Source organism: Cibotium barometz, chromosome 22 (genome assembly GCF_041138505.1).
Source record: "Cibotium barometz isolate CiBa-2024 chromosome 22, ASM4113850v1, whole genome shotgun sequence".
Taxonomy (NCBI): Eukaryota; Viridiplantae; Streptophyta; class Polypodiopsida; order Cyatheales; family Cibotiaceae; genus Cibotium; species Cibotium barometz.
This window is the reverse complement of record NC_141067.1, coordinates 51406191-51417643: the sequence shown is the minus strand read 5'-3', so window position 1 is coordinate 51417643 and position 11453 is coordinate 51406191. Positions and strand designations below refer to the sequence as shown.

At 40.7% G+C, this 11453-nt stretch overlaps 1 protein-coding gene across 1 annotated transcript; it reads left to right on the top strand.

Moving 5' to 3' along the window:
• Positions 1-10177: 10177 nt before the first annotated feature.
• LOC147626704 (uncharacterized) lies at positions 10178-10720 on the top strand. Its single transcript, XM_086816973.1, has one exon. It carries the CDS (start codon positions 10178-10180, stop codon positions 10718-10720), a length of 543 nt encoding a protein of 180 aa, XP_086673099.1.
• The last annotated feature ends 733 nt before the right edge of the window (positions 10721-11453 follow it).

The following is an 11453-nucleotide window of genomic DNA, read 5'->3' as shown; positions in this document are numbered from 1 at the left end:
CGACGTGAACTAATTGATTTTCACGACGTGAAACCTTATTTCTTGACGACGTGAACTTTTTTTATAATTTCATACCTTGATCAAATCAAACTCATGAACTTGGTATAGTCAAATTAAGGCTAAAAATTTTGAAAATCATAACAAGGTAACATGGAATTCTAAGTCCAAAAGAAAAAAAATTAAACACGTAAAGGTGCAAAAAATCATTCACGATCTGAACTGTTTTGTGACACGTCACGCCGTCTCAAGGCCTCAAAAACAAGTCAACAGAATCTGACCAAAATTTAATTGGGATAGCAAAAAAGATTATCAAATCATATATACATGCACTTGAGGTCTGGAAATCTCATCGAAGATGACCTCACTCTTGACAATGGTGCATCAAATCACCCAGGATATTCCACTCAGTAAAGCACTCAATTGAGTGTCTTAAGGAATTCGACGAATGTTGAAACTAGTAGTGAAGAATCCATGGAAGAAGGCTGCGATACTCTAGGTTTGGGAAAGATTAGAAACCACCCTCTCTAACCAGATCGAGCGGTATCATTGATATAGCCCGGGGATTTTTTGGTCTCCAAACCAACAATGACGAAGAAGCGCAATTTGCGGGCATGGGTCCGTCAACCAGTGCTAGACTTAGTCCAAGGCAAGAAGTACCTATCTAAACTTCAAATTTGAGGCTGTCAAACATGGGCACCCCCCAAATGAGAAGAGACATGGAAAGTGCGGCCAGGACGGGTCAAGTATTCTTCCCGACCTCAGAGGGAAAGAGCCGAACAAAAGGATATGGGAAGTGTAAACTTACTCCAATCACGGGGTAAAGAGCCGAAAATAGTCATGGGAAGAAGTAAGTGAAGAATTTCAAACTTAGAACCCATAAATGAAGAGACCAAAGTGGAGGAAGGGTTTGTAAACCTAGAAAAAGAGGAGAACCTACCAAGAGTGGTGAGAAAAGTGGAAGCGTTTCTGTACACCAAAAAGGACATCGAGAAAATGATCAAGCATCCTACGTTCCTACAGGACATGGAACTCCTAATTATGTAAAGGCATAAAGAAGCAACTTATGATGAGCCATTCTAAAATGAAGTGGCAAGACCATCCCATAGATCGGAGATTCCTAGAAGAGCCAACATAGGAAGAGGAAGTGGTCTAGGTAGAGGGGGTAGAAGAGCCAACATAGAAGGAGGAAGTGGTCTAGGAAGAGGAAGTGGTCTAGGTAGAGGGGGAAGCAATTCCTCAAAGACCAAGGGTGGATCCAACCATCAATCTTAATGTAGCCACAAGGACGAATCAATTGAGTATTGCTATGGAAATGGGGTGAGGAATGGTCGAGGAACTAGGCACTGCTCTAGAATTCTGACCCTCTTAAATGAAACCACACATCATTTCCAAGCTCATTCAAAAATTCTTTGGGGATGGGGATCCTATTTAACATGTAGAGATTTTTGAATCCACATGCAAAACCTGTGGGTCAGGCAGTGAATATGTAACAATGATTCATGCTTTCTCATTGACCCTAGAAGGGAAAGTGCATCAGTGGTTCCAAACCCTCAAACCCGAGGATAAGGTTAACTTCACACGACTCAAGAATGTGTTTGTGCCTGGCTTTGCCAAAAGTGGTAAATGGAGTCAATGAGAGACTACGTGTCTCTACTAAAGCACTTAAATTCAAGATGCAAACTATGGGAGAGGCTAATTGACAATCAGTTATTGCCTTGCTTCTGGAGAGGAGTTAGAGACACAAGATGCATGATTATCTAGTATTAGCCCAATCAGCTACTCTAGATGCGTGTTGCAAGTTGGTAATTGAATATGAAGATAATATGCTAGAATTTCCACAACCGGAAGATGTCAGAATATCTTTGGGGCAACGACTTCATGTGTTTCAAGTCACCAAGAGATTGGAACTCAGAGCAAGAAAGTTGGAAACATGATTGTGGAAGAGCTTCGTAATGAAATTCTAGATAAATTGAAGGTAAAGTAGGGAAAAGAAACATATGGGCATGGGCATACCCATCTTTACCCCCGTATTGGTGTGGTGCTCCATGTGCAGATTGAATCACACTACTACCAAATGCCCACAGTTAAGAGCAAGGCCACTACTCTATTGTGCACACTGTGTTAAATTAGGGAATCATGGCACTTCCATGTGCAGATATCCAAGGTTCCAAATAGTTGCACAGCTACCGACACCTAAAGCTCCATTGACCTTACCAACACCACCTGTGCAAATTACTGCAATTGAAGGATAGCTAAACTCTTCCTATCTACTAGGGGGATGTTTCGGTGGTGCAGGAGGACACTTCACCTCTACCACCACATGTTCTACCACCACAACCACCATAGGCTAAAATCAACCAAGTATTGATTAGAGAGCCAACAAAAGATATTGATATGGTGCGTGAAGTAGAACTTAGTGAAGAGTACTATAAGGAAGCTACAGAGATCACACCAGAATTCTATGTTCTATAGAATAACATGCCAATACTTGTGTTTCAAACCACAGTACAGTGGAAGCGTAATAAGGACATAAACTCTAACATGAAGAGAGGACCTCTACAATGTTTTAGCTATGGTGGGCCACATCAAATCGCTGAGTGTCCAAACAAGAATGTGATTCATACATGCACCAAACCCAACAATTGACTTCTCTTCCCAATGACATGCCAGTACTTACTTGTACTAAATGTGGCCTTGATCATTTGCTTTTCCATACCGTGCACAGGTGGTTTGACTTCCACTTCTAACTAGGCCGCCATCCGGACTATTAGTGTGTAGCTTGGAAATATCATGCTACTCAATGTCTTGACATGAGCCTAGGCCCAATTGGGGGACAAGGGGAAGAACTGAGCAGATGCGACCACCTAGTCGGAGAAGAAGAGTGAAAAAAGTGGGTAAGGGTGACACCAGGGTCACAATCCAAGATAGATCCAAGGAAGATACGATTTAAACTAGATTGGCCTAATCGAGAGAAGAAGGCGATCAAGTGGTCAACCAAAAAGAGCCTTACCTAGAGGTGCAAGGGAAAGACCATCAACCCCTAAAGGAGTTGGGGAATACCCAAATGCCAAAGAGGAGATAAGAAAGCTTGAAGATGCCATGGTCTTAGTAGAAGAATGTCAACGGCTTCATGAAGCCATAACCAGGTCAGGGATACAATGTATCCAAGAAACGAGCCAACAAGGGAAAGAGAATTGGACGTACCTACTCCAATTCGAGAAGAGATGGAAGAGGGATCTCAAGGGAGCATAATGTCAAGAATGTTTGAGGAAGATGCACAGGGTGAGTCCATCCATTCATTCCCTAGGGATGGATACGAGACACACACATGCAAGGAACCCTCAATTACTAGAGAACCCAGAGACATATAGGAAGCCTTATGGCTGTACTATCCACATTTGTGCAAATGCCACAATTCACCAACACTATGGGAAGACATAAAGGAATGGGTAGAAGGTGGAATAAGGCTAGCCGACAGTACAGAGGATGTTCTATCACCTCTGAAAGAACCTGAAAACACACAAGGGAAAGAATAACCAGAGTCGTCAAGATACCAGTTAATCAATTGGGAAGTTATTACAAAAGTGATGACACTAATGCTAAACTCGGGAAAACATGATCTAAAAAGAGAAGATCTAATCGTTAAAATGGCTGACGGAACATTTTCAAAACCCATTGGGCTTTTGGAGAATGTGAAACTCAAACTTTGTACGTTTCTACCATCATACATTTGTAGTAATGGACTTTCCAACCAGACTCATATGAGACCCTTCATGAGGGAATCCAAATTGGTGCACGATTGGGAATTAGATCATGTGTATGTGCATAGGGATTTGCAAATTTTAAAGATAGATCTAAGAACGTGGAGAGCACACCCCGTGGGGGAAGAGTAACTATTCATCAGTAATGATTCGGTCACAACTGAGTGGACCACATCTGTACAAATATGCCAACCCATTGTGGAAAATTCCAAAGAGGAAAAGAAAAAGAAAATGTGTGCATCACTTCCTCCTCCGAATTTCAATGAAATCTGGATACATGTGCTAGCTCCCATAGATGTGATGCAACCCAGAGGGACCCAATATGTGGAATTTGGAACTGTTCCCACTACCTCTGTCTATATGGTCAATTGGCAAACCATTGATGAAGAATCAGAAAAGGATGCCTCTATCATCATAGAAGAGACTAGCTATACCAGCACACCCAACGCCTCAGAAGATAGCAAAAGCAAAAACGATATATTGCTCCATGAAATTTCCTATTACGAAGGAAACCCACAGATGCCTAGTGGCTAAGATACCTCCAAGCCACTAAGGTACACAGTGAGTTTTCTAAGGATTGGGGTGAGGAATTGAGTAAGATATCCCTTGAAGGGAAATATAAGGAGAAAGTCATCCTTCAAGAACTAGAAACACCTAAGCTTATGAAAACTGGGCCTCAAAAACAAAACAAATCTTTGGCAGAAGCCGAGCAAGAGGCCAAGAAAGTCATGGCTAAAACAAAAAGTGAAAATGAGGATAAACTAGGCTTGCTTTTAGTACCAGACCACTTCAAAACCTACACTATTGAGAAATGGAAAGTGGTCTGACTGACAATAAAAAGGGTTAAGGAAGATGGGATGTCCACATCGGCCCTGCTAAAATCAAGGAAGTTGATATTGCAAGACCAGGGGAGGAAACCAAACCTGTTTATATTGCTAAGGACTTGACTACAACTGAAGAAAATGAGCTCGTTACTCTCCTTAAGGAATTTAAGGATTGTTTCGCCTGGAACTACAAGGAAATGAAGGGTGTAACACCTGAGGTGGTGCAACATATGATCCCAATCATGGAAGGATCAAGACCAACCAGGCAGAAACCATACCATATGAATCCTAAATATGCGGCAATTGTAAAGGAGGAAATCATTAAACTCATTGCTGTGCAGATTTCATCTATGAGATAGAACATACGGATTGGTTGTTTTACCAATTGTAATAGTGTCAAAAAAGAATGAGAAACTTAGGATATGTGTCGATATTAAAAAGGTCAATGCAACTACTAGGAGGAGGGACCATTATCGATTGCCCTATACGCAACATGTTTTGGGGAGAGTTGCTGGTGAAGAAGCTTACAGCTTATTGGGCAGATTTTTAGGCTACAATTAGGTGTCTATAGCACCAGAAGACTAGCATAAGACAACTTTCAATATACAACGTGAGGGACGTTTGCAGACAAAGTAATGACTTTTGGTCTCACCAATGCCCCAAGAACATTCCAACGATCGATGTGCATAGCCTTCAAAGACTGCTTGCAGAAGTGGTTGGAGGTATTCATTGATTTATGTGCACACTGTCGATGTGCAGACCATCTAGCTTACTTAAGGAAGGTGTTTGAGCGATGTTGATTATATCGTATATCCCTAAACCCTTTAAAGTGCTAGTTTTGGGTCAAACATGGTGTGATATTAAGACACATTATCTCAAAGAACGATATGTCCACGAATGACAGCAAGATCAAGTTGATCTTGGAACTGGCACCATCCACTAATTACAAAGTTGTGTAATGGTTTATGGGCCACGTTGGGTATTACCACCGCTTTCATAATCTTCTATGCTAAAATTACCAGGCCATTGTATAAGCTACTAATTTTCTTTGAATGGACTAAGGAATTCCAGGAAGCATATGATCTATTGAAGCAGACATTATCTAGCGTGCCAATTCTTAGACCCTCTAATTGGGACCTCATATTTCATGTGCATATTGATGCATCAAACTTTGCTATTGGATGCGTACTGGCACAACTGTTAATCCCATTTTGGATTAACAAGTATGCTCCTCCAATTGAGAACATTAATAAGTGTCATGAAACGGCACTATAAAAGTTGTACATTATGAGATATTGGCCACCCAAGGCCTAGTTAAGTACGTTTTGGGCACCCAAGTGTGAATAAGGGCCAAATGTATATAAAGCATTTTCTCATAATCAAAAGACACAATCCCCCTTTGTGCTATAGAGAGCTCTTCTTTGTGTCTTGAGAGAGGTTGAGAGAGAGAGCATTCTAGCATTGTGCCTCTTCTATGCTTGTATGATTCATGCTTGTCTGGGAGAGTGAGATAGAGCGATTTCCTTATGCGATAGTGTGAGCGACTCTACGGTGATAGCGTGGAGGTGGAGCTTGGAGGTTTGGAGCTTAAGAAGTGATCTTGGAAGCCTCCAGGGACTCAATTTTGAAGCATTGGTAAGTGCCCTACAATGGTTGTGATCTTTTGCTCATTCTTTAGGTGAATGCATTGAGTTCCCTCTTAGAGGTGTGGTAGCCCATAACATTTTTGGGTAGAGGCATGTTAACGTGCACAAAAAATGCTGTCCCGGACAATGCTAGTTAGTAGTGCTTGTTAGCATACATTCGAGAGCCAAGAATATGTCCATTTTGAAATAAACTTTCCATAATTAATGTTAAATTTACTCGGCACCAAATTCAAATGTACCATCTTTTTAGTTACTGAAGTCATGGTGTAGTGGATGAGCACTCTCTCTCTCTCTCTCTCTATCTTTCTGTCTCTATGTCTCTCTCTCTCTCTCTTGCTCTCTCGAGGTTCTCCATGATCTGAGTAAGCCAAGCTCTCTCTCTCTCTCTCTCTCTCTCTCTCTCTCTCTCTCTCTCTCTCTCTCTCTCTCTGTGATGCTGCTCAAATAGTCTCACCCTCTCCCTTTGCCTCGCATTCTCTCTGTGTAGCCCACTTCCTCCCCATCTCATAGAGTTATGGTGAACCATACCTTGCAATCTGATCTGGTAGGTTTACTTGCGCGTTCAAGGGCAGCAGATGAAGGTAGCAGAAGGGATCCTTTACAGACAATGAATCCGAACTTGGAGGACCTAACTTGTACTGCCATTAGGGATAATGAGAGACAAAGAAAGAGGAAACAACGAGAGAAGAAAAAACTTAAGCAGGTTCAGGTTTGAGAGCTTGCCTTTGAGGAGGAAAAGAAGAAGAAAATCTCATCTGAGATTGTGGCACTGTTCAAGAGGAGGACTGAAGGAATTAGTACAGAAGACAAGCAAGAAATTTGGAATCTAGTATCTCATCATCCTGTCGTGCAAGCAGTGTGTCTAGAGGAGTCTACTATTCAAAGTGCAATCATGTGCAATGTTCGCAACACCTTGGCGCTTGTAAAGCAGCCAAGCTGTAATGAGGAGTTGTATTTGAAGCATACAGCATTGTCCATGATGTTGAATTCAAAGGAGAACATGCAAATGTCAAAAGTCTCGAGACTCCTTAAAGTTCTGCATCGATCCTTGTACAAGGCTAAATTGCGGGTGACATCGAATGTTGACGGTGGAATGTTTTCATTGGCTGCATGTCAAAAACATGCCCGTCGTAGCACAATCACAGATGAAATGAAAGAGCTGATTTACACATTTTGGAGGGATGAGACACGTGTATCCCCTAACAAAAAAGATGTTTGTCGAAAGAGGATGGGGAGAAAAACTTACATAAAGCACCCTGTACACCTCCTTGATGAACCTCAGGTAATTGATCTAACGAAAGCACCATTATTCGAGTACACTAAAAAACATGTGAAACTTTACAGTTAGCATACTGGTTGTTATTTACACTGTGGTTGTTTATGGTTTATTCTAGCTAGAACATGCTATATTGTATATGCTAGTTCACAGAGTTTGTTATTTATCATATTAGTAATGCTAATTAGTATACAAGCCATACCTGGAGGCACACTATAAATGCTAGGTAGCAGACTGTGTATGCTAGTTAGCATACTCTATGTGCTAATTAGCACACTCTACATGCTAGAACATGCTATAAAGTATATGCTAGTTAGCATACTCTACACTCTACATGCTAGAACATGCTATAAAGTATATGCTAGTTCAAATCTTCAATATGTTGATCACCTTACAGAGTGCATTATTTATCATATTAGTAATGCTAATTAGTATACAAGCCATACCTGGAGGCACACTATAAATGCTAGTTAGCAGACTGTGTATGCTAGTTAGCATATTTTATGTGCTAATTAGCACACTCTACATGCTAGTTAGTATACAAGCCATACTTGGAGGCACACTATAAATGCTAGTTAGCAGACTATGTATGCTAGTTAGCATACTCTACGTGCTAATTAGCACACTCTACATGCTAGTTAGCATGTAAATGCTAGTAAGCATGCTGTGAGTGCTAGTTCGCATATGGTAGGTACTGATTAGCATACTGTATGCTAAGTGCTAGTTAGCATATTCTAAGTGCTAGTTAGCATACTCAAGGTGCTAGTTAGCATAATGTAGGTGTATCTTAGCATACTGTAAGTGCTAGTTAGCATATGATTGGTGATAGTTAGCACTCTGTATGTGCTTATTAGCATACTGTGAGTGCTAATTAGCATACTTTAAGTGCTGGTTAGCATACTGTAAGTGCTACTTAGCATACTAAATGTGCTAGTTAGCATAATGAATGTGCTTGTTAGCATACTGTTTGTGCTAGTTTAGCACTGTTTGTGCTAGTTAGCATTGTTTGTGCTAGTTAGCACACTGAATGTACCAATTAGCTAACTGAATGTGCTACTTAGCATACTGAATGTACCAATTAGCCTATTGAATGTGTTAGTTAGCATACTATCAGTGCTAGTTAGCATTTTGCAAGTGCTAGTTAGCATACTGTGAGTGCTAGTTAACATACTGCACATGCATGGAAGCATACTGTAAGTGCTAGTTAGCATATTGTAAGTGCTGGTTACATACAATATGCTTCCGTGCAAGGCCTGTATACTAATTAGCATAACTAGCATAATAACCGCCTTCTAACTCTCATAATTGTTGCAGGTTGAGCTCTTCTACAGATTCAAAGAAAAGCATCCAGATTGCAAAAAATAGGTATGAGAATGTTTGAGATGATGAAGCCATTTTTTGTACGGCGGCTGAAAGATAGATACACATGCTACTGCGAATATCATGTGCAGATGTCCTTTTTAAAGGACACACTTAACCATATGTGGTCTCAGTCATTCGGGCTACATGGAGCCCAATGTAGATGTACATGCAGCGTTTGCGTTAGAGGTGATGAAACTAGCAGGGGTTGCATGGCTTTATGTCAAACTTTCAAAGGTGTCACACATCTATGGGAGTCAGTTCTCTGCCCGAAGCAGATAGATGCTCGTTACCACAATAGTGAGTGTTTGATGGGCGAATGTAAGAAATGTGGTGTGAAAAAGCTAGAAACATGCTGCTTAGAGACACAAAGCCCAGGTAAGAATATCTTTGTAAAACTGTTTGCATATGTGGAGGCAACAGATAAGCACGGAGACAAAAAAAAGAGAAAAGATCTTGTGAGTGACTAAAGAAATGCAGTGCTGGGAGTTTCTTCAACTCTTACAGACCAAGATGAAAGTTTTTATCAAACATAACTATATCGCTCGATGGCAAGCACAACAGTTCAAGGATTGTATTCTTAGATTTCCTGACGATGTGGTTGTGTCGGTTGTAGACTTTGCAGAAAACTATGCAATCAAGGAGCAAAATGAGATTCAATCCATGCATTGGCACTCAAGTCAAGTAACTATTTTTGTGCACATAGCATACTACTGCAAGGAAGGGGAAGTAGTCAAGAAAATCCACTTCTTCATATCAGATGACAAAGTGCATGACACATTGTTTGTCCAACATTGTTTTATGCTGCATTGTGGCTGGTTACAGAGAGAAGGTGTCACTCCAAAACGTCACTGGGTCTGGTGAGATGGTGCTGCCTCACAGTTTAAGGATGCTAGGCCTTTCTATTTTGTTGCAAGGTATGCTGGACTGACAGGAATGGAGATGAGCTAGTTCTTCTTTGGATCAGGACATGGCAAGGGAGAGCATGACGGTGCAGGCGCAGTTGCTAAAAGATCGTTGACACATGAGCAGCTGAAGCCTAATGGGGCCACTTTAAAGTGTGCTGCAAATGTGGTTGCCTATTGCCAAGCCAACCTATCAAAGGGAGCAGCTGCATCATATCCTCTAAAAGAAAGGGAATGTGCCCGTGTGTTTTGGGAGATCAAAGTAGGTGATGTAAACAGGGCGGTTAAATGGAATTGTGCCACGGTTGAGAAATCTCGCACCTTGCATGCTTTTCGCGGTCACAACTGGCAAGATGATGCAACTGCCATTGCCACAAGACCATTGGCATGCTTTTGTGATGCATGCATGAACCATAGTTGGAATCGCTGCACTAACAGATCTCATGTGCAGCCTTGGGATTATCACATTCTGATGCCATTGTCTGATGAAGTTGAGGATGAAGAAGACACTTCGACTGATGATGCCCTTGAAGGACAGATCATTGGATATGAAAAATTTGTGTATGAAGGCCACCATGATGCATTAAGTAGTGCTTTGTGTGTTGGTGACACTTTTGCAGTGAATCCGGATGCTACAACCAATGATGAGAATGTAGACTTTTACTTGGTAAAGTGCATTGCAGTAAAAGAAAAGGCAAAACAGGGTTACATTGATGAGTGGAACAATGTAATTGACAAAGGCTCTTATGTCGTGCAAGGACTGTATTACAAGCAAGTGGATGCATACACCTTCAAACTAGACTACAATCAACCTGTTGTTCACATACTTTCAAATCTTGTACGTTGTATCAAGATACCCATGAAACACATGCAAAAGAGAAGGAAAATGTACACAATCACACCTGAAGATTATGAAGCAATCTATAACAGCATGCCATTCGATTTTTGACATGAGCGTCATGGTCTTTTATTCTATTTTGTATCTTGTGTATGCTTACTACTACCACAGTATATGCTAATTGTGTACTAACAAGCTTCTACAAAGTGTGTGCTAGCTAGCATAAAGCGTATGCTAACTAGCATACAGTGTATCCTAACTAGCATATAAAGTATGCTAACTAGTATATAGTATAGGCTAACTAGCATAGGCTAACTAGCATATACTGTATGCTAACTCACACAGTATATGTTAACTGTATACTAACTACCTAATTTATATTGTGTGCTTACTAGCATATAGCGTATGCTAACTAGCATACGGTATATGCCAACTAGCATATAGTGTATGCTAACTAGCATATAGTGTATGCTAACTAGCACAGTATATACTAACTGTATGCACACTAGCTACTATATAGCGTGTGCTTACTAGCATACAGTATATGCTAACTAGCATATAGTGTATGCTAACTACCGCAGTATATGATAATTATTTACTAATGATACTAACTAGCATATAGTATATGCTAACTAGCAAACAGTATATGCTGACTAACAAGCTTCTACAAAGTGTGTGCTAGCTAGCATAAAGCGTATGCTAACTAGCATACAGTGTATGCTAACTAGCATATATAGTATGCTAACTAGTATATAGTATAGGCTAACTAGCATATACTGTATGCTAACTCACACAGTACATGTTAACTATATACTAACTACCTAATTTATATTGTGTGCTTACT